Source organism: Bubalus bubalis, chromosome 10, assembly GCF_019923935.1.
Source record: "Bubalus bubalis isolate 160015118507 breed Murrah chromosome 10, NDDB_SH_1, whole genome shotgun sequence".
NCBI lineage: Eukaryota > Metazoa > Chordata > Mammalia > Artiodactyla > Bovidae > Bubalus > Bubalus bubalis.
The window spans coordinates 56,204,229-56,229,018 of record NC_059166.1 but is presented as its reverse complement, the minus strand read 5'-3'; the positions used below and the strand labels follow the sequence as shown (position 1 = coordinate 56,229,018).

Here is a 24,790-nt window from a genome sequence, read left to right as displayed (position 1 = left end):
TAATCTCCTTAATCAAGACCAAAAAAAAACAAAAACTAAACCATATGAAAATAACCTATCTGTTGAAAATTTGATAGTGAGTAAACAGAAATAAAAAATGACCACAAATACTCACTTCCAGAGTGACAACAGATTAGCAAAAAACACATATAGTGAGGTATATCATAGACTTTAAAAGTCATTATAAGATATAAACATATGCATTTTTCACTTAGGCAATTGAGTTTCTGATCCTGTGATTTAAATATACCCTACATGTCAACAAATATAATGCAATTTTTTGTGGTGATGTGTTTATTTTGCGAAAAAAAAAAAAAAAAAAACATACATTTTACATAGAAAATCATGATAGGTTTTTATACTTAAAAAGCTTATTTTTAATCAGCGTCTTTTTTAAAAAAACCTCCTTTTAAGTTTTACTACTTTGGTTATTCTTATTTCATTAATTTAAATTAGTAAAATATATTGTTTTGCTGTCTGGGCCAAGATAAATTTTCAAAATGAGGAAATACTTTTTATATCATAGTGATCTGAACTGCTTTTAGTTTCTGATTAAGAAGAGTAATCTCTAACACATCTATAGCTTACTGACATAACCAGCATGCTTTCTGCCCAAAAAGGCATCACAGTACATTTTAATAAGCTATATGACTTAAAAGTTCATTATTCTACAGCACTGCATGGGAAATAAAGAAAAAGAAAAGTAAAATTGATTGTGACTTTTGACAATTATTAGTTAGAAAAAAGAGGTAACAATTGCCAAAAAAATCACAAAAGTGAGCATGTTACCTGGCTATGACAAAGAGCACACAACTGACACCCAAGTAAGCCAGCAGAATATACATCCAGATATCAGGGGAGAGAGGATTCAGGAAGGAGAAGACGCCTGGGTTTGTACCATTGGGCTTGCGGTACAAAATACTTATTCCAAGTGTCATAAAGGGCTTGGAAAAGTCGATGACCTTCTCTCGAACGTAGGTAATAGCCAGTGGAGCAACTGCAAGGTCAGCTTTCTGTAGAGAGAAACATAAAAAAGGAAAAAAAAATTGCCCTTAAGTCATAAGAAAGTAGCAATTATATTAAATAAAATAAAGACTTTACACTTCAGAATTGTCTCAAAACAGTCATGTTAACATTTAAAACATTCTTCACTCTGAAGTGAAGTATTTGATTTACTCTGCTACTCATTTCTATGATTCTAGATTAGCAAATCTGCAGTTATGGCAAGGACATATAGAAAGAAAAACTGTATAGGATGAAAAAACTGAAAAAACTATCATACATTTAGGACCTGAATTATTATGCTATTAAACTAGCTCATAATACTTTTAATTTGAACTTTATAAACAATATCAATTGTGATTTTCCAAATACTATGGTCAAATTTTAAACAATAATAATAGCTATCCAAATTGTTTGACTGATAATCAGGAAACATGTCTTTTACTGGTTTTAAAACTATAGAGTATGGTTAAAATGTTTTAGTCTTTAACCAGTTAACATTGTGAAAATCCTCTTTTAATATGATTGTGTTTACTGCCTCTGAGTTTTGTTTCTATCTCTCTAATTTGTTTTATATTATTTAATGAAAATCCTTGCAGCCTTGCCTAAATCACATTAGGAAATTAGTTTTTCAATTTTCACAAAGTTGCTAATTTTCCACGGTAGCTTAAATATGTTAAATTACTAATGCTTTTCACTCACCATGTTATAACCATCTGTCAGGGATGAACTTAAGCTCTAACGTATTTCAAAAAATAATAATAATATTTTTAAATAACAAAAGCATTTATTTCAACCTATGATGGGAACCTATATTTCTTTTATGTTTATAAATATATGGAGCTTTCAGAGAATATATAGAAATGCTCATCTGAAAGAGCTACAGAAAGGTGTACAACAAAATGAAATTGGTTGTCCCTCTACCGTTTCCTTTTCTCAGGGATTGTTGGAGGACTTAAAGAAGAAATTTCTCTAAGAGGCTAAGTTTATTGACAATATTATTCTGAGTATGTGTTTGTGTGCATTTGTGTGTTGTGGGGGGCCGTGTGAGATGCTTGGATAGAATATCTTTGATAGTAGCAATGGAGAAAGACAGACATTTCCTAACAACCAGAAAGGAAAAATAGATCTTCAGGGTCCTGAGGAAAATACAGTCATATTTCACATTCATAAGTCAATGAATATCAACTTAACACTAATAATATCCCTGGAGCATTTGCCATGCAACAGGCATTGTGCTAAGAAGGCTCCTTGAATTGTTACATTTAATTTTTACACTATCCTACTATTAGTCCCAGTTTCAGATACGGAAAGTGAAACCACAGATGTTAAAAACTTGTTCATTGTCATAGTGTGAATTTAGCAATGGAACCAAGGGCATAAAACTAAGCTTTTGGAATCTGTACTAAAACTAACCAAGACGTGCATCTCAGAAACTGGAAATGGAACCGTGGAGACATCATTCATTCATTCATGATAGAGTTTGTAGAACTGGAAAGGGAACAAGAATGCACAGAAGCAAGGGTGGGAATTGATAGATTATAGTCTCAGAATTTAGAGAGTCAGGTGCAGAGTTCAAGCAAATAGAGTCTTTTCCACAAAGGAGATAGCACTTCCTCCAAGACAGAAGAAAAGGAAGTAAAGATCGTCTGAAAAAATAAACAAGTTAGGGAAGGAAAGTGATAATTACAAGATTTATATATATATCTATATATGGTTTTTAAAAAAGGACAACATAGAGTGGTGGTTTATTCCTAATTTGGTGATTGAATTCAGCACAGATTTATCATGTGTCACTTAACTTCATAACCTGCCCTCCTCCTAGGCACATAGAAAGCAAAATTTTGTCACATATAAAATGTGTAAGCGAGTATGCTTTAAACTTATAAAATACTTTTTAATTCATAAAATATTATCAAAAGTTAAGAAACAATTCAAGTAACATATATTAAGACAAATTTACTACATTATTCCAAAGATGTTGTTCCATAGGCTTATATTAATATGATTGACAAAGCATACATCAAACTTCAAAATTTATTCAGCACTGCCTAAAAAAAGTTATATTCCAATTATTAAAGGAAAAAACCCACAAATATGTGTAGTATGCTTTCAATTATAAAATAAATCAATTATTTGAAACAAAAGATACAGATACTTTTAACCATTTAATTAAAAACAATGGATGGAATGGGGAGGGAGGAGGGAGGGGGGTTTGGGATGGGGAACACATGTATACCTGTGGCGGATTCATTTTGATATTTGGCACAACTAATACAGTTATGTAAAGTTTAAAAATAAAATAAAATTAAAAAAAAATTAAAGTACTTCAAATAAAAAAAAAAGAAAATGACTTTCTTATAAATGGCTTCAATAAACACATATGTTGATATTAAAAAAAATAAATAAAAACAATGCAGAGTGGTGCATGTGTAGAATAGAATATTATCCAGCAACATAAAGAAATGTGCTGTGTGTTAGTCACTCAGTCGACTCTTTGTCACCCCATGGACTATAGCCCACCAGATTCTTCTGTCCATGGAATTTTCCAGGCATTAATATTGTAGTGGATTTCCATTTCCTATTCCAGAGGATCTTCCCAATCCAGTGATCCAACCTGCAACTCTTGCATCTCTTCCATGGGCAGGTGGATTCTTTACCACTATGCCACCTGGGAAGCCCTCAAGAAATGTGCTATCAAGCCACAAAAAGACATAGAAGACCCTAAATACAAACTGCTAAGTGAAAGATGCCAGTCTGAAAAGACAACATATTATATAATTCCATATATATGACATTTTGGAAGAGACAAAACTATAAATACAGTGAAGAGATCAGTGAGTACCCAGATATCCAGAGATGAGAGAGTAATGAATAGGTGGAGCACAGAACATTTTTAGGGCAGTGATGCTATCCTGTATGATACTGTAATGATGGATACACGATACTATGCATTTATGAAAATCCATAAAACTAAAAGAAATCCATAAAATGGAAGATCCAAAGAAGAATGAACCTTAGTGAAAAATATGGATTTTAGCTAATAATATCGATAAAAGTTCATCACTTCTAACGACTGTACTACACTCATGGTATCTGATATTAAAAGCAATTGTAGGGAAAGGGGGTAAGATAGAAGAAGATATATGGAATCTCTGCTTTCTGCACAATTTTACAATAAACCTAAAACAGATCTTAAAATGCCTATTAACTATTTTTAAATAAGAGAGCTTTTAAACCATATTCTCAGTTAGTAGAATTCATGTTATATGTTGATTAATTAAAACTAGGTTGTTAACTATTAAAAATAAAACACAAAATTTACTGAACATCACTTGTCAAAAATAAGCCATATCTAATGCACACCAATAAAGCAGAAATAGATGTTTTTCTGGAACTCTCTTGCTTTTTCCAAGATGAGGCCTGGGATTTCTTTGGAAGGAATGATGCTAAAGCTGAAACTCCTATACTTTGGCCACCTCATGCGAAGAGTTGACTCTTTGGAAAAGACTCTGATGCTGGGAGGGATTGGGGGCAGGAGGAGAAGGGGATGACAGAGGACGAGATGGCTGGATGGCATCACTGACTCGATGGACGTGAGTCTGAGTGAACTCTGGGAGTTGGTGATGGACAGGGTGGCCTGGCGTGCTACGATTCATGGGGTCGCAAAGAGTTGGACACTACTGAGTGACTGAACTGAACTGAACTGAACTGAATGCACACCAAAGATATGTTAAAAATCCATGTAAAAAATGAGACCTCAGAACTATCTTGCAGCAGTAAAGATGACCACTTACTTATACATTATAGCATTATCTGTTAATAAGCTCTGACCTCATTAGAAACCCATTAATAATATAATAATTTTGGAATCTAATCAAGATGTTATTATATTAAAGATATTTATAATGAGAGCTGTGGTATTTTCCCATCAAACATCATGTTATTAAAGATTGAGCATTTGGAGAAAAGGCCTTGATGCTAAACCAGAATCACCCCAGAACTTCCAATCTCTGTAGATAGAGGTTAATATAATTTAATGAAAATTGATTTAGTAATTGATTTTATTTTAAAGAATAAAGTATTCCTGGATTAGCAAGAGCCAGTAGTCAAAATTGATTTTTAAAAACAATTTCATCACAAGAAATATAAATAATTAAATTGTTATGTGTCACATGAATAGTACAAATGAAAGGGAGAGTTCACTTCAACCACCAGATTGGGTCACAGAAGACCTTTCCAAACAATTATACTTGCATTACAGCTTGAAGAAAGAGCCTGAGATGAAAAAGGTCTGAATTAGGAGGGTGATAATAGCAGGAAAAAGGAATATGTTAGCAGTAGCTAGCTTCAGATGGATTCATCCTGGGCCAACACTATACTGCATTCTTTGCCCATAATAGTTACATCAATTCTTACAACAGATAAACCAAATTTGTAGTGTGATTTCTTTTCCATGGATGAAAAAACCAGAACTGTGAGAGTTTAAACAGTTTGATCCCAAAGATGATTTAACCATATTAATTTCCCACCATTTTCTGTACAATTATCCAAATACATCATGACTAATTCTTCTGCTACAGTTCCTATATTCCCATACCCCAAATGATCTCCCCATTTCTCCACTATACAAATTCTATGACACGTCTCTGATTCTTTTCCTCCAATGTAGGCATCCCTGAACATTCTGTACACATTAATTTCTCCTAAGCAAATGTTTATGCACTTATAAACTTAACCATGTAATTTAACATGCAACAATACTTTGTTGTGTTATTTCTGAGTTTTTCACAGGTAAGTCACCTAATATGAGAGTTTTGAATGCACACATTGTTGCCATTGTATTATCAGAATGTAAGCACTTTGAAGCCTGCAGGCATTCTCTTCAATCAAAGCACATCGCACTGAACTGAGAGAATGGTAAAGTAGCTTTCCCTGGAAATTTCACAAAGATGTCTAGGCAGCACTATTTTATTAATTTAATAAGGATTAATTTACTATCATTCTATGTGAAACTCTTCCAAACTGTCTTATTTAGCCCTTGATCATAATCAATTTAACATCTCTAGGGTATTGGACAAATCTGACACCAAGGAATAGCTTAGCAAACGTTTGCTCAACACAGTTTCAATTTAAGTTACTGAAATGTTAAAAGAATATTAAAAGGAAATCACTCAGAGAATTTTAAAATTAAACTTTTTTGTGATCTCGTACTAGAAATGAGATTTATTTGTACATTAATATAATTCCTAGTGAACTAACCATCTAGGGAGAACAGAATAATTCTTTTTGTGGAGTTATATAGCTAATAGCAGTCCTTTGGTTAATGTCTCATTAAAGATCAAAGAAGAATGGTAGAATTTATTGGTGTAAGTTCTAATTCCATAATACAAAAATTAGATAATAAAGTATATCTTCATGAATGGCACAATGACCCCAAATTTGATCATGTTAAGGAAATTTTTATTATGAAGTCCAAGAATCAAAAATATAACAATGTTATGTTATTTGTGACCTGATCAGTGAAACATCTTATGAATACTTCTGAAAGTTCTTGCAGTTTAACAATGTAAAACCAGTTCTAAACATTTTCTTTTCCATAGTTTTCTAAAATGCTTAGTAAAAGGGTAAAATGACTAAAGTAGTAAGTGCACATGAATAAATTGGAATGTTTTTAGTTAAGACATTTAAGCTAGTTAAAAAATGATGTGTATTAAGTTAAATGTCACTTATCAGTGGTAGCACACTTTCCCAAATTCTTCAGAATGTATAAATGTGAACAAATGCTTTGCCTCTGTGTGTACTTTCAGAGAAACAGTTCATTTTCTGTAAATATGGTAGAGAATCCTCCCTGTCGGAATGTTGCATGATACCTGCTTTCAGTCTTGCGCAATTAGTATCTGTTCTTCATCTGAAAACCAGAAAGGTTTTTAGATTTTTTTTCCAGTTGTTTCTTTCTTCTTTTTTTTATTGAAAGATAATTGCTTTACAGAATTTTGTTGTTTTCTGTCAAACCTCAACATGAATCAGCTATGCTGCTGCTGCTGCTAAGTCGCTTCAGTCGTGTCCGACTCTGTGCGACCCCATAGAGAGCAGCCCACCAGGCTTCCCCTTCCCTGGGATTCTCCAGGCAAGAACACCGTTTCCTTCTCCAATGCGTGAAAGTGAAAAGTGAAAGTGAAGTCGCTCAGTCGTGTCAGACTCTAGCGACCCCATGGACTGCAGCCCACCAGGCTCCTCCATCCACGGGATTTTCCAGGCAAAAGTACTGGAGTGGGGTGCCATTGCCTTCTCCTGAATCAGCTATAGGTATACATATATCCCCTCCCTTTTAAACCTCCATCTCCCTCCCCATTCCACCCCTCTAGGTTGATATAGAGCTCCTTTTTGAGTTTCCTGAGCCATACGGCAAATTCCCGTTGGCTATTCTAAACATGGTAATATAAGTTTTCATGTTATTCTTTCCATACATCTCACCCTATCCCCCACCTCCCCATGTCCATAAGTCTATTCTCTATGTCTGTTTCTCCATTGCTGCCCTGTAAATAAGTTCTTCAGTACCATTCTTCTAGATTCTATATATATGTATGTTAGAATATGATATTTCTCTCTCTTTCTGACTCACTTCACTCTGTATAATAGGTTCTAAGTTCATCTACCTCATCAGAACTGACTCAAATGTATTCCTTTATATGGTTGAGTAATATCTATCTCATTGTGTATATGTATCACAATTTCTTTATCCATTCATCTGTTGATGGACATCTAGGTTGCTTTCATGTTCTAGCTATTGTAAATAGTGCTGCAATGAACAATGGGATACATGTGTCTTTTTCAGTTTTGGTTTCCTTAGGGTATATGCCTAGGAGTAGGATTGCTGGGTCGTATGATGGCTTTACTCCTAGTTTTTTAAGGAATCTCCATACCACCTTCCAGAGTGGCTGTATCAGTTTACATTTCCACCAACAGTGCAAGAGTGTTCCCTTTTCTCCATGCCCTCTCCAGCATTTACTGTTTGTAGACTTTTTGATGATGCCCACTCTGACTGGTGTGAGGTTATATCTCATTGTGGTTTTGATTTGCATTTCTCTAATAATGAGTGATACTGAGCATCTTTTCATGTGTTTGTTAGCCATCTGCATGTCTTCTTTGGAGAAATGTCTGTTTAGGTCTTTTCCCCACTTTTTGATTGGGTTGTTTGTTTTTCTGGCATTGGGTTGTATGTGTTGCTTATACATTTTGGAAATTAATCCTTTGTTAGTTGTTTCATTTGCTATTATTTTCTCCTATTCTGAGGGTTGTCTTTTCACCTGCTTATAGTTCTCTTTGCTGTGCAAAAACTTTTAAGTTTAATTAGGCCCCACTTCTTTACTTTTGTTTTATTTCCATTACTCTAGGAGGTGGGTATCTTCCATTACTCTAGAGATCTTGCTTTGATTTATGTCATCAAGTGTTCTGCCTATGTTTTCCTCTAAGAGTTTTATAGTTTCTAGTCTTACATTTAGGTCTTTAATCCATTTTGAATTTTTCTTTGTGTATGGTGTTAGAAAGTGTTCTAATTTCATTCTTTTACACATAGCTGTCCAGTTTCCCAGCACCATTTATTGAAGAGGCTGTCTTTGCAACATTGTATATTCTTGCCTCCTTTGTCAAAAATAAAGTACCCATAGGTGCATGGGTTTATTTCTGGGCCTTCTATCTTGTTCCATTGGTCTATATTTCTGTTTTTGTGCCAGTACCATACTGTCTTGATGACAGTAGCTTTGTAGTATAATCTGAAGTCAGGAAGGTTGATTCCTCCAGCTCCATTCTTTTTTCTCAAGACTGCTTTGGCTATTTGTGTCTTTTGTGTTTCTATATGAATTGTGAATTTTTTTATTCTAGTTCTGTGAAAAATGCCATTGGTAATTTGATAGGGATCACATTGAATCTGTAGATTGCATTTGGTAATATAATCATTTTCACAATATTGATTTTTCCTACCCAAGAACATGGAATATCTCTCCCTCTGCTTATGTCACCTTTGATTTCTTTCATTTAAAAGATCTCTCTGGTCTTTTTCTTTTTCAAATGTGCATTTCTTTAATTTTGAAAAATATACACAGGAGAAGCCATGTGTTTTACATAGGAATACAGACATTAACAAAGCATTTCTTATAATTTCCCAAAACTCTATTATATCTGTCTGAAATTTAAATTAAATATATCAGAACCTTTTAAGTTAAAATGAGAAACTACTGGATACACTCAACTTTTTCTCAAGATTAAATGAACAGAGAATGTGAGTATGTTTTATGTTAAATAAGGTTTATTGTTAGCTTTATTACCTATAGTCTATAAGATGCAACTTTATTGCAGCTTTGCAAACAGAATACATTTCTTAAAAAAAAAAACTGATCAAAATTTTCCAAATACATATAACTCTATATGATAGAGTAGAGTGCAACACTATTGTTACATAGTTATAGAAATACTATAGAACCCAAGAGCATAGGGTAAGCAAAAGAAATGCAATCCTGAGCCATTTGAAAAAGATGATTTGATGAATCCTTTTAAGTGTAGGTTTAGAAAACATGGAGGAGGGGAAAAAAATACATGCACACTGCAGTCAGGAGTGAAATACATTAAATACCTGTTCAGTAAGACACATGAGGGGGCAAATGGTGAATTTCAGACACATGCACACTCATTCATTCTCCCATTTATTTTCCTGCTACCAGAAAGACCTTTGTGGTCTTTTAAATGTACAAACCAAATTATCATTTCTTGCTCAGAATCTTCTACTGGCTTCCAACACACGGAGAATAAAATCTAATCTCAGCCTACACCACACTGGCTACCTCATCAGTATCAGTTCCAATCACCTGCTGGTCTTAGTTGGATTACTCTTGTTCCAACAACTCTGGTCCCCATGCTAATTTTCAAACCTGTGCACACATTTCTGTTCAAGATCTTTCTACTTGCTATTCCTTCTGCCTAGAAATCTTGTCCCTTACACTTTCACATAGCTTATTCTCTTCTTTCATGAATGTGCCTGTTCTGATGTCAGTCACTCAAAGGGATCTTTCCTGACCATTCATTCTATCACATTTATTTACTGACCATGAAGCAGAGACATTACTTTGCCAAAAAAGGTCTGTCTAGTCAAGGCTATGGTTTTTCCTGTGCTCACGTATGGATGTGAGAGCTGGATTGTGAAGAAGGCTGAGTGCCGAAGAATTGATGCTTTTGAACTGTGGTGTTGGAGAAGACTCTTGAGAGTCCCTTGGACTGCAAGGAGATCCAACCAGGCCATTCTAAAGGAGATCAGCCCTGGGTGTTCTTTGGAAGGAATGATGCTAAGGCTGAAACTCCAGTACTTTGGCCACCTCATGCGAAGAGTTGACTCATTGGAAGACTCTGATGCTGGGAAGGATTGGGGGCAAGAGGAGAAGGGGACGACAGAGGATGAGATGGCTGGATGGCATCACTGACTTGATGGATGTGAGTCTGAGTGAACTCCGGGAGTTGGTGATGGACAGCGAGGCCTGGTGTGCTGCAATTCATGGGGTTGTGAAGAGTCGGACGTGACTGAGCGACTGAACTGAACTGAACTGAACTGATGTTTTCATTTTCTTCATAAAACTTATCATAACCTGCAATTATGTCACTCATTGTCAACCTATTCCAATAGAATAGAAGTTCCATTAGAATAAGGAGTTTCTTTATTTTGTACAATTCTGTATCACCAATACCTAAGTACAGTACCTGACACAAAGTAGTCATTAATTAACAAATTAATTAATCAGATCAGATCAGTCGCTCAGTCGTGTCCAACTCTTTGTGACCCCATGAATCGCAGCACGCCAGGCCTCCCAGTCCATCACCAACTCCCGGAGTTCACTCAGACTCATGTCCATCGAGTCAGTGATGCCATCCAGCCATCTCATCCTCTGTCGTCCCCTTCTCCTCATGCCCCCAATCCTTCCCAGCATCAGAGTCTTTTCCAATGAGTCAAGTCTTCGCATGAGGTGGCCAAAGTACTGGAGTTTCAGCTTTAGCATCATTCCCTCCAAAGAAGTTCCAGGGCTGATCTCCTTCAGAATGGACTGGTTGGATCTCCTTGCAGTCCAAGGGACTCTCAAGAGTCTTCTCCAACACCACACTTCAAAAGCATCAATTCTTTGGCGTTCAACTTTCTTCACAGTCCAACTCTCACATCATCCATGACCACTGGAAAAACCATAGCCTTGACTAGATGAACCTTTGTTGGCAAAGTAATGTCTCTGCTTTTGAATATGCTATCTAGGTCGGTCATAACTTTCCTTCCAAGGAGTAAGCGTCTTTTAATTTCATGGCTGCAATCACCATCTGCAGTGATTTTGGAGCCCAGAAAAATAAAGTCTGACACTGTTTCCACTGTTTCCCCATCTATTTCCCATGAAGTGATGGGACTGGATGCCATAATTTATAATAAATAAATTAATACACATTTTAAATGGATGAATAAATGGATAAAACTATAACTATTGTTAACTCTACCCCCAGCACTCCCCAAACTTCTTTACAGAAGATAATATTCTTGAGGCTCATCTTTTGACTGATTTTTCTCCTAAAGAATTCTTCTAGATTGGTTTTGTATCATTGTTGTCATAAAGACCATACAGTAATAAAGAGAAAAATATTTAGGGAAAACACCTGCTTCCTTTTCCTTCAGACCACTGATATTTCTAAGTCTCTATTTCTGGCAGCATGAAATAGAGATGTATAAGTTGTATAAATTTCATATCAAAGTTTAAACTTCCATCAATTGTATGTATAACACACTGTATACAACCTAGTATCCAATTTTTAGATTTACAAAAAAGCTTATATTTGAAAAATATGCCTTATAGTTGCTTTTCACCAAAGTAGCAACCACAAGGTCCACAGTGGAAAGTAAAGTAGTCAAATGAGTTCTGAAAATAAGGATCATTTCACACCTGAAGACCGGACTAAGGACAACAGAGAAAGAATTAAGAGAATTCTGATTATGCAGTGGCTAGGACATTGCACTTCCGCTGCAGAGGGCAAGGGTCAGTCCCTGGCTGGGAACTAGGATATCATGCTGATGGAGCAGCCAAAAAAAAAAAAAACCTGCAAAGTCAAAAATTAAACGGTAACAGTAGTACATTCAGCTGCTGCTTCAGCAGCTGTCACTTTATTAGTGCTTAAGTAAGCCTGCTGATAATTTCAAAAGATATTGAATAAATCTACCAATCTTGCCACTAATAACAGAATGAAAAATGAACTTCTCAACTGATAATTCTTTAGAAGAGCCATGACTCCAAAGCAATGATTTTTCTTTTAGTGGTGAGAGATAGGTGGTTAATTTTTTAAAATTTTGTTTTCCATTCATTCCCATCCAGAATCTGATTTCATTGTAAGCTCTCAATTGAATGGTTTAGAAATTAATATTCCTATACTAAAATTGTTACCTCTTTTCTCACTGTAATATTTCCATGAACTTTATGTATTTATGGATTAATTAAGCTTTACTTAGCTCCCTGAGGAAAAAAAAAATAGGTTCACAGAAATTGAAGTTTTTTTTTTTCACATTGAGAGTTTAAAGAAAACTAAATTTCTAATAAAAACGATTGGAAACATGCATATTAATATTTCAAAGTGGAATTTAGTATACGTATTATATACATAAGCAAAGCACTGAATGATGGTGTCTCTGACATTTTCTTTCTGCATTTTGGTATTACAGATTTCCTGATTTTAAAATAATATCTTTTAAAATTATAATTTGAGTTAAAATATTTTATTCTGCAAAAGACAATCTCTTAAGTAGGAATGACATTCTATTACTTTCTACAATTCCTAGGGTTATATTTAAACATACAGTAAAAACAACACAAGGGAAAAAACCCTAAAATATTATTCAAAATGTTATTCTATATTCATCCAACAAGTACTTGAGAAGTGAGAGATGTTGAATCGCAGCTTTGACACAAATTTATATGGAAGTTTCAAACCAGAAACTAGAAACATGTCAACACGACATTTAAAATCTCAGGTTAGTTCTTGAGCCTATACAACATTCATACAATTCATTTTTATTGATTTAAGCTAATATTTCCACTACATATCTTCAGCTAAACCTGTTTTCATACCCCAGTTTAAGTGCTCCGGGAACAGAACTGGTGGACCAAGGAAAACTGCTAGCACTAGAATGGATGACTATAAACTACAAGGAGCCGTCTTAATGGAACTGTGAACTTATAATTCTGCTCTAGTAAACCATTCTTCAATGGACAATTGATTAAGCACACAGGCTTTCCAGGATCTATTTTACAATAATAGATAAATTATAAGAGTTGTAAATAACCAATATTATTAAATTTTCCAGTTATGAGCAGTTAGTGTTAAAATGGACATTACTTAGTTTAAAATATTTAGAATTAATTTATTCAGACTATTTCTTGCAATAACATTCCTTCACAAAGGATTATCAAAACCTGACTATGCACGAGGCCTGAGCAAAGTTTAGGATACAAAGGTGTTTATGACAATCTCATTTCTCAGGTGACAGCTGCACAGGAAAGATTAACATAGAAACAACTGGAAACATACAATAACTTCTTCAGTTAAAGTATGTATACGGTGTACCTGTACTATAATTTTACTGACTTGCCCCATTGTTACTCTAATGTGTTAATATAAATGATATTCATTACCAGAATTTACATTAATCCTGTAAAACCTGGAGTTGAAATGGGACGGATACATAAATGCTCCATCAGTAGTAGTATTAAAGGAAGTGGGATGAACTCAAAAAGAAAAAGTGAGAGGCATTATAATCCATCTTAAAGCTCCTACGGAGAAGGCAATGGCAACCCACTCCAGTACTCTTGCCTGGGAAATCCCATGGACAGAGGAGCCTGGTAGGCTATAGTCCATGGGGTCTTGAAGAGTTGGACACAACTGAGCAACTTCAGTTTCACTTTTCACTTTCATTCACTGGAGAAGGAAATGGCAACCCATTCCAGGGTTCTTGCCTGGAGAATCCCAGGGATGGGGGACTGGTGGGCTGCCGTCTATGGGGTCACACAGAGTCAGACACGACTGACGTGACAGCAGCAGGAGCAAAGCTCCTAATTATTCACTCTCCATCACAGGATTAACAATAGCTATGCTGAGGAGGTTAAAAATTAAAGTGATCTTTATTTTTTTCTTGAAGTGATCTTTAAAGTGATTAATTCTTCAATACATTTGTTCAGTCACCTCAGTTCAGTTCAGTCGCTCAGTCGTGTCCAGCTATTTGTGACCCAATGAATCACAGCACGCCAGGCCTCCCTGTCCAACACCAACACCCGGAGTTCACTCAAAGTCATGTCCATTGAGTCGGTGATGCCATCCAGTCATCTCATCCTCTGTCATCCCCTTCTCCTCCTGTCCCCAATCCATCCCAGCATCAGCGTCTTTTCCAATGAGTCAATTCTTTGCATGAGCTGGCTAAAGTACTGGAATTTCAGCTTCAGCATCAGATCCTCCAATGAACAGCAGGACTGATCTAATTTAGGATGGACTGGTTGGATCTCCTTGCAGTCCAAGGGACTCTCAAGAGTCTTCTCCAACACTACAGTTCAAAAGCATCCATTCTTCGGCACTCAGCTTTCTTCAGAGTCCAACTCTCACATCCATACATGACCACTGGAAAAACCATAGCCTTCACTAGACGGACCTTTGTTGGCAAAGTAATGTCTCTGCTTTTCAATACGCTATCTCGGTTGGTCATAACTTTTCTTCCAAGGAGTAAGCGTCTTTTAATTTCATGGCTGCAATCACCATCTGCAGTAATTTGGGGCCCCCCAAAAATAAATTCTGACACTGATTGCACTGTTTCTCCATCTATTTCCCATGAAGTGATGGGACCAGATGCCATGATCTTCGTTTTCACTCTCCTCTTTCACTTTCATCAAGAGGCCTTTTAATTCCTCTTCACTTTCTGCCATAAGGGTAGTGTCATCTGCATATCTGAGGTTATTGATATTTCTCCCAGCAATCTTGATTACAGCTTGTGCTTCTTCCAGCTCAGCGCTTCTCATGATGTACTCTGCATATAAGTTAAATAAGCAGGGTGACAATATACAGCCTTGATGTACACCTTTTCCTATTTGGAACCAGTTTGTTGTTCCATGTCCAGTTCTAACTGACCTGCATATAGGTTTTTCAAGAGGCCGGTCAGGTGCTCTAATATTCCCATCTCTTTCAGAATTTTCCACAGTTCATTGTGATCCACACAGTCAAAGGCTTTGGCATAGTCAATAAAGCAGAAATAGATGTTTTTCTGGAACTCTATTGCTTTTTTGATGATCCAGAGGATGTTGGCAATTTGATCTCTGGTTCCTCTGCCTTTTTTAAAACCAGCTTGAACATCTGGAAGTTTGTGGTTCACATACTGCTGAAGCCTGGCTTGGAGAATTTAGAGCATTACTTTACTAGCATGTGAGATGAATGCAATTGTGTGGTAGTTTGAGCATTCTTTGGCATTGCCTTTCTTTGGGATTGGAATGAAAACTGACCTTTTCCAGTCCTGTGGCCACTGCTAAGTTTTCCAAATTTGCTGGTATATTGAGTGCAGCACTTTCACAGCATCATCTTCCAGGATTTGAAAGAGCTCAACTGGAATTCCATCACCTCCACTAGCTTTGGTTGTAGTGATGCTTTCTAAGGCCCACACTGACTTCACATTCCAGGATGTCTGGCTCTAAGTCATTGATCACACCATTGTGATTATCTGGGTCATGAAGATCTTTTTTTACAGTTCTTCTGTGTATTCTTGCCACCTCTTCTTAATATCTTCTGCTTCTGTTAGGTACATACCATTTCTGTCCTTTATCGAGCCCATCTTTGCATGAAATGTTCTCTTGATATCTCTAATTTTCTTGAAGATCTCTAGTCTTTCCCATTCTGTTGTTTTCCTCTATTTCTTTGCATTGATCTCTGAGGAAGGCTCTCTTATCTCTCCTTGCTATTCTTTGGAACTCTGCATTCAGATGCTTATATCTTTCCTTTTCTCCTTTGCTTTTCGCTTCTCTTCTTTTCACAGCTATTTGTAAGGCCTCCTCAGACAGCCATTTTGCTTTTTTGCATTTCTTTTCCGTGGGGATGGTCTTGATCCTTGTCTCCTGTACAATGTCATGAACCTCTGTCCATAGTTCATCAGGCACTCTATCTATCAGATCTAGTCCCTTAAATCTATTTCTCACTTCCACTGTATAATCATAAGGGATTTGGTTTAGGTCATACCTGAATGGTCTGGTGGTTTTCCCCCTTTCTTCAATTTAAGTCCGATTTTGGCAATAAGGAGTTCATGATCTGAGCCACAGTCAGCTCCTGGTCTTGGTTTTGCTGACTGTATAGAGCTTCTCCATCTTTGACTGCAAAGAATATAATCAATCTGATTTCAGTGTTGACCATCTGGCGATGTCCATGTGTAGAGTCTTCTCTTGTGTTGTTGGAAGAGGGTGTTTGCTATGACCAGTGCGTTCTCTTGGCAAAACTCTATTAGCCTTTGCCCTGCTTCATTCCGTATTCCAAGGCCAAATTTGCCTGTTACTCCAGGTGTTTCTTGACTTCCTACTTTTGCATTCCAGTTCCCTATAAGGAAAAGGACATCTTTTTTGGGTGTTAGTTCTAAAAGGTCTTGTAGGTTTTCATAGAACCGTTCAACTTCAGCTTCTTCAGTGTTACTGGTTGGGGTATAGGCTTAGATTACTGTGATATTGAATGGTTTGCCTTGGAAACGAACAGAGATCATTCTGTCGTTTTTGAGATTGCATCCAAGTACTGCATTTCGGACTCTTTTGTTGACCATGATGGCCACTCCATGTCTTCTGAGGGATTCCTGCCCGCAGTAGTAGATATAATGGTCATCTGAGTTAAATTCACCCATTCTAGTCCATTTTAATTCACTGATTCCTAGAATGTCGACGTTCACTCTTGCCATCTCCTGTTTGACCACTTCCAATTTGTCTTGATTCATGGACCTGACATTTCAGGTTCCTATGCAATATTGCTCTTTACAGCATCAGACCTTGCTTCTATCACCAGTCACATCCACTACTGGGTATTGTTTTTGCTTTGGCTCCATCCCTTCATTCTTTCTGGAGTTATTTCTCCACTGATCTCCAGTAGCATATTGGGCACTGACAGACCCAGGGAATTCCCCTTTCAGTATTCTATCATTTTTCCTTTTCATACTGTTCATTGGGTTCTCAAGGCAATAATACTGACATGGTTTGTCATTCCCTTCTCCAGTGGACCACATTTAGTCAGACCTCTCCACCATGACCCACCCGTCTTGGGTGGCCCCACACGGCATGGCTTAGTTTCACTGAGTTAGACAAGGCTGTGGTCCATGTGATCAGATTGGCTAGTTTTCTGTGAGTATGGTTTCATTGTGTCTGCCATCTGATGCCCTCTCGCAACACCTACCATCTTACTTGGGTTTCTCTTACCTTGGACATGGGGTATCTCTTCACGGCTGCTCCAGCAAAGTGCATTTGTTAGACTCCCTTAAACATTACAGAGAATAAATGATAATAAGATCTTCTGTATATCTTCCATCAGAAGAGAGACAGTTCAGTTCAGTTCATTTGCTCAGTCACGTTTGACTCTTTTGGGCCTCATGGACTGCAGCACACCAGGCTTCCCTGTCCATCACCAACTCCAGGGTTTACTCAAACTCATGTGCATTGAGTTGGTGATTCCATCCAACCATCTCATCCTCCATCATCTCCTTCTCCACCCACCTTCAATCTTTCCCAGGATTAGGGTCTTTTCAAATGAGTCAGTTCTTCACATCAAGTAGCCAAAGTATTGGAGTTTCAGCTTCAGCATCATTCCTTCCAGTGAATATTCAGAATTCATTTCTTTAGGATTGACTAGCTGGATCTCCTTGCAGTCCAAGGGACTCTCAAGAGTCTTCACCAACACCACAGTTAAAAAATATCAATTCTTCAGTGCTCAGCTTTCTTTATAGTTCAACTTCACATCCATACATGACTACTGGAAAAACCATAGCTTTGACTAGATGGACCTTTGTTGGGAAAGTAATGTCTATACCTTTTAATATGCTGTATAGCTTGGTCATAGCTTTTATTCCAAGGAGTAAGTGTCTCTTTATTTCATGGCTTCAGTCACCATCTGCAGTGATTTTGGAGCCCCCCAAAATAAAGCCTGTCACTGTCTCTATTGTTTCCCCATCTATTTGCCATGAAGTGATGGGACCAGATAACACGATCTTAATTTTCTGAACGTTGAGCTTTATGCCAACTTTTTCACTCTCCTCTTTCACTTTCATCAAGAGCCTCTTTAGTTCTTCACTTTCTGCCATGAGTGGGGTATACATATACATATGTACATATGTATATGTATACATATATATACATATCTGAGGTTATTGATATTTCTCCCAGGAATTTTTATTCCAGCTTATGCTTCATCCAACTCAGCATTTTGCATGATATAATCTGCATATAAGTTAAATAAGCAGGGTGAGAGTATACAGCCTTGATGTACACCTTTCTGGATTTGGAACCAGTCTGTTGTTCCATGTCCAGTTCTAACTGTTGCATCTTGACCTGCATACAGATTTCTCAGAAGGCAGGTCAGGTGGTCTGTATTTCCATATCCTGAAGAATGTCCCACAGTTTGTTGTGACCCACATAGTCAAAGGCTTTGGTGTAGTCAATAAATCAGAAGTAGATGATTTTCTGGAAATCTCTCACTTTTTTGATGATCCAGCGGACATTGGGAATTTGATCTCTGGTTCTTCTGTCTTTTCTAAATCCAGCTTGAACATCTGGGTGTTCATGGTTCATGAACTGTTGAAGCCTGGCTTGGAGAATTTTGAGCATTACTTTGCTAGTGTGTGAGATGAGTACAGTTGTGCAGTAGTTCGAATATTCTTTTGACATTGCCTTTCTTTGGGATTGGATTGAAAACTGATCTTTTCCAGTCCTGTGGCCACTGCTGAGTTTTCCAAATTTGCTGGCATATTGAGTGCAGCACTTTCACAGCGTCATCTTTCAGGATTTAAAATAGCTCAACCAAATTCCATCACCTTCACTACCTTTGTTCGTAGTGATGCTTCCTAAGGCCCACTTGACTTTGCATTACAGGATGTCTGGCTCTAGGTGGGCAATCACACCATCGTGGTTATCTGGATCATGAAGATCTCTTTTGTATAGTTCTTCTGTGTATTCTTGCCACCTCTTTTTAATATCTTCTGGTTCAGTTAAGTCCATATCATTTCTGTCCTTTATTGTGCCCATCTTTGCATGACATGTTCTCTTGGTATCTCTAATTTTCTTGAAGAGCTCTCTAGTCTTTTCCATTCTATTGTTTTTCTCTATTTCTTTGCAATATCACTGAAGAAGGCTTTCTTTTCTCTCCTTGCTATGCTTTGGAACTCTGCATTCAAATGGGTATGTCTTTCCTTTTCTCCTTTGCCTTTAGCTTCTCTTCTTTTCTCAGCTATTTGTCAGGCCTCCTCAGACAACCATTTCACCTTTTTTAATTCCTTTTTCTTGGGGATGGTCTTGATCACTGCCTCCTGTACAATGTCATGAACTTCTGTCCATAGTTCATCAGGCACTCTGTCTATCAGATCTTATCCCTTGAATCTACTTCTCACTTTAACTGTATAATCATAAGGGATTTGATACATAGGTCATACATGAATGGTCTAGTGGTTTTCCCTCCTTTCTTCAATTTATGTCTGAATTTGGCAATAAGGAATTTATGATCTGAGCCAAACTCAGCTCCCAGTCTAGTTTTTGCTGACTGGATAGAGCATCTCCATCTTTGGCTGCAAAGAATATAATCAATCTGATTTTAGTATTGACCATCTGGTGATGTCCATGTGTAGAGTCTTCTCTTGTGTTGTTAGAAGAGGGTTTTGCTATGACCAGTGTGTTCTCGTGACAAAACTCTATTAGCCTTTGACCTGCTTCATTTTGTACTCCTAGGCCAAATTTGCCTGTTACTCCAGGTATATAATGATTTCCTACTTTTGCATTCCAGTCCCCTATAATGAAATGGATATCTTTTGGGGGTGTTAGTTCTAGGAGTTCTTGTAGGTCTTCATAGAATTGTTCAATGTCAGCTTCTTCAGCATTACTGGTTGGGGGATAGACTGGGATTACTCTATTGAATGGTTTCCCTTAGAAAAGAGATCATTCTGTTGTTTTTGAGATTGCATCCAAGGACTGCATTCTGGACTCTTGTTGACTATAATGGTTACTCCATTTCTTCTAAGGTATTCTTGCCCACAGTAGTAGATATAATGGTCATCTGAGTTCAGTTCAGCCATTCCAGTCCATTTTAGTTCACTGATTTCTCAGATGTCGATGGTCACTCTTGCCATCTCCTGTTTGACCACTTTCAATTTGCCTTGATTCATGGAGCTAACATTCCAGATTCCTATGCAATATTGCTGTTTTTGGCATTGGACTTTACTTCCATCACCTGTCACATCCACAGCTAGGTGTTGTTTTTGCTTTGTCTTTGTCTCTTCATTCTTTCTGGAGTCATTTTTCCACTGATCTCCAGTAGCATACTGGGCACCTACCAACCTGGGGAGTTCATCTTTCAGTGTCATATCTTTTTTCCTTTTCTTACTTTTCATGGGGTTCTCAAGACAAGAATACTGAAGTGGTTTGCCATTACCTTGTCCAGTGGACCATGTTTTGTCAGAATTCTCAACCGTGACCCATCCATCGTGGTTGGCCCTACCTGGCATGGCTCATAGTTGCATTGAGTTAGACAAGGCTGTGGTCTATGTGGTCAGTTTGGTTAGTTTTCTGTGATTGTGCTTTTCATTTAGTCTGCCCTCTGATGGATAAGGATAAGAATCTTATGGAAGCTTCTTGATGGGAGAGACTGACTGAGAGGAAAACTGGGTCCTTGTTATGACAGGCACAGCCATGCTCAGTGAATCTTTAATCCAATTTTCTGTTGATGGGCAGGGCTGTGTTCCCTCACTGTTGGGGCTTCCCTGGTAAAGGCTCAGCTGGTAAAAAATCCAACTGCAATGAGGGAGACCTGGGTTAGATCCCTGAGTTGGAAAGATCCCCTGGAGAAGGGAAAGGCTACCCACTCCAGTATTCTGGCCTGGAGAATTCCACAGACTGTATAGTCCATGGGGTTGCAAAGAGTCAAACACAGAAGATAAGCTCTATTCTTATCTAAGAAGAGAGATAACATTTTGCTAAATAGAACATACCTCTCTCCCAGAACTTACTTTACAAATAGATTTACCTCATATGCTGAATTACTAAGCAAACTTAACTAAGTGGGTCAAATCTAAATTATAAATTTACTTAACTCCTTACATTTAAAAGTCTGTGTTATATGCTTAGAACAAATACAAAGCACATATTAGTATTTGTTAAACAGATAAACAGAGCTTCCCTGGTGCCTCAGTGGTAAAGAATATGTGTGTGCTAAGTTGCTTCAGTCATATCAACTCTTTGTGACCCCATGGACTGCAGCCCGCCAGGCTCCTCTCTCCATTGGACTTTCCAGGTAAGAAAACTAGAGTGGGTTGCCATGCCGTTCTCCAGGTGATCTTCCTGTCCCAAGGATTGTACCCGCATCTCCTATTTCTCCTGCATTGGCAGGTGGGTTCTTTATCATTAGTGTCGTCTGGACACAACTTAGTAACTAAACAAGAACGAAACAGTTAGACTGTTATAATAATATACACAGTAAGAAAGAACTTTGGGCAATAAAATATTCAGATATATCTAAATAGCTAGGCTGTATTGCATGTAGACGGAGAAGGAAATGGCAACCCACTCCAGTGTTCTTGCCTGGAGAATCCCTGGGACGGGGGAGCCTGGTGGGCTGCCGTCTATGGGGTTGCACAGAGTCGGATATGACTGAAGCGACTTAGGAGCAGCAGCAGCAGCATTGCATGTAGATATCTTTATAATTGATACTCTAATAAAAAATACTTTGTAATATGTTTTCTCTGGTTTCCATGACTAAGGAAATTCCTTTGTTGCTGTTGTTTAGTCGCCTAGTCATGTCTGATGCTTTTGCAACCCCACAGACTTTAGCCGGCCAGGCTCATCTGTCCATGGAATTTCCCAGGCAAGAATACTGGAGTGGGTTGACATTTCCTTCTCCAGAAAATCTTCCCAATCCATAGATGGAACCCATTATCTCCTGCATTGGCATGCAGATTCTTGAGCCACCTGGGATTTCCAGTGAAATTCTTTAAATCTGCATTACTTAATTGCTTTAAAGGTTTTAATTGTTTATTTGATATTTGTTAAAATGTTTGATGGAGAAGGAAATGACAATCCACTCCAGTATTTCTTGTTTGGAGAATTCCACAGACAAGCCTGGTGTGCTACAGTCCACTGGGTCACAAAGAGTCAGACATGACTAAGTGACTAACTTTCACTTTCACTTTCAAAATGTTTGAGGTATGAGGGAACTAGGAATCTTGAAATCTATCTGAAATCATTCACTCAATTATTTAACAAGTTATTTTTGAGCAATTCACCAATTTATTTAACAAATATTTATTCTTGAATGACTGCTGTGTAATAGGAACTGTTCTAGATGCTCATAGTACTGCAAAGACAGACAAAGTGAAGAAAACAGTCACCTATCAAGAAACAATTTTATGCGATAATGTCAGAACATGAAGAGTGCTGAGAAGGAAGATAAATCAGGTTAAGAGGATCAGAGTATGACTAGGGAAGAAGGGACTAGGATGAGCAAAGGAAATCTCTCCAAGGTCCTGAAGTTTGAGTCCAGACCTCAGTGAAGTTGGGGATAAAGCCCTGAGATATTCTGATCAGAGTTCCCTGGCAGAGGGACTTATAAGTTACAAATGCTCTGGGGTAGATAGGACCTGGGTATGTGGAAGGAGTAGTATACATGTCTCCACCTCCCCCCACCCCCCACAAGTTTCTCTCACTAAATCATCCTCTTGAGAAAGTCCCATGGAAATATAGAAACATCACATGACATACACTTCAAACCCTAAACAAAAGGTGTCAGATTTAGAAAACTTTTGTTATTGCACCTCTCATTTCACTCTTGTTTGGTTTTACCAATAAAAGGAAATGATACCATTTATATTTATGCTCTTCTATTTATGCTATAAATGTGGTTCTATAAATTCTTTTATTCAAATTAACTGCAAAAGAGCTGTTTAGTTGTGCCTTAGAATTTGTTAAAATATTATAATACCAAGTAAATATTTAAGAAAAACCTTATGTTTGTGGTAACTCAGTTTTATATAAATAATACTAGAAAAATAGGTCAATAATACTATCCACAGTAATTCTGAATCTGTGACATGACCTTACTCCTATATCCACCTATGTGATCACAGACGCCCTACAGAAATCTGTCAATTAGTAAAAATAGCTTTATGATTTTCTGCAAATATCACTGAGGAACAGCAATTTCCTTTCAGAATAGTTGATTTTCCTAATAATCCAGGTGTAATGATTGAGCTGATACCACTTCCCCATGTTTATTAATAATAATTGAAGCTATTCCCATATTTGTTTAATACAAGTTAATAACATATTCCCATATATTTAAGGATGCTTGAATAACTCACAGTTAAGTCTGAACAAAAAGGTTAAATAACAAAAGTCCTGCAAAGCAGCAAATGAAAATCTCTCTAATACTGCTATAGTTGCAGTAGTGTTTGATAGTAGAAAACTGAATGGAATATTGAGAAATAGATCCATAAAACAAAGGTTAGAATTTTCCATTTATTGTTTTATCTAGGCTCCCCCCACTTTGGTCCTTCTTTCTGTCTTCCCTTTTTTCCTAACTCTTTCTCTTTCTTTTTACTTCCCTAAAACCAGAACAATTGACTTTTTGTGTGTTGCTAAAAACTTTATGCAATAGAATTAAATGTCTAATTTCAGATGTAGAAGAACTTGATGGAAATCATAAGCGAAAATGTTTGTATTGAATGAAAAACAGGCTACTCTTCCAGGCTGCTTAGATCTTATATGTATCCATTGTACTAGAATTTCACATCTCAAATTTTTAGAAAATTTCCAAATTCAGAAACAGGCTGATACATAAAGGTATTTTCTCAAGATCACCTGTAATCTGGGACTGTGAGTAGCTTTCATGCCTTATAAGGGAATAATTAATAAATTAGAATATAACTAGAAAGAATTACTATACATTATTAAGCAGCATTTTACAAAGTTTCCAATGAAACTGCCTGAACACTGAGAAAGTGAAAGTGAAAGGCGCTCATTTGTGTCCGACTCTCTGTGACTCCATGGGCTATACAATCCATGGAATTCTCCAGGCCAGAATACTGGGGTGGGTAGCCTTTCCCTTCTCCAGGGGATCTTCCCAACCCAGGGATCAGACCCAGGTCTCCCACATTGCAGGCAGATTCTTTACCATCTGAGCCACCAGGGAGGCCCAAGTATACTGGAGTGGGTAGCCTATCCCTTCAACGGTCAATGAATATAGAAACACAATATTAAACATGAATTCAACTCAATAAAAACATAGTAAACTTATAACTTATAGATTATATGCATCGAGTTATACCAACTAATCACAAATTATACAGCATTTTAGATCTCAATTTAAGTAATTATGATAAGACAACCAGGAAAATGTAAATGAGTACTGATTGTTGGGTCCTTGATGTCATTAAGGAGTCATATTTTTCTTATGTGATAATGAGAGTGTGCCCATTTTTTTTAAATTTCAGTTCCTTTCTTTTAGTGGTAAATACTGAAGTGTACAT

At 37.1% G+C, this 24,790-nt stretch overlaps 1 protein-coding gene across 9 annotated transcripts in view; it reads right to left on the bottom strand.

Moving 5' to 3' along the window:
- Nucleotides 1–24,790, bottom strand: part of GRIK2 (glutamate ionotropic receptor kainate type subunit 2) — a 742,533-nt gene that overhangs the window by 158,978 nt on the left and 558,765 nt on the right. For 7 of the 9 annotated variants that reach the window (XM_025294639.2, XM_025294642.2, XM_025294643.2 and 4 more), the window contains one exon: nucleotides 790–1,013. In XM_025294639.2, coding sequence (XP_025150424.1) covers nucleotides 790–1,013 — 224 coding nt within the window. The remainder of the gene's footprint in view (nucleotides 1–789; nucleotides 1,014–24,790) is intronic. The other 2 variants (XM_044924345.1, XM_025294645.2) reach the window with 1 other exon arrangement.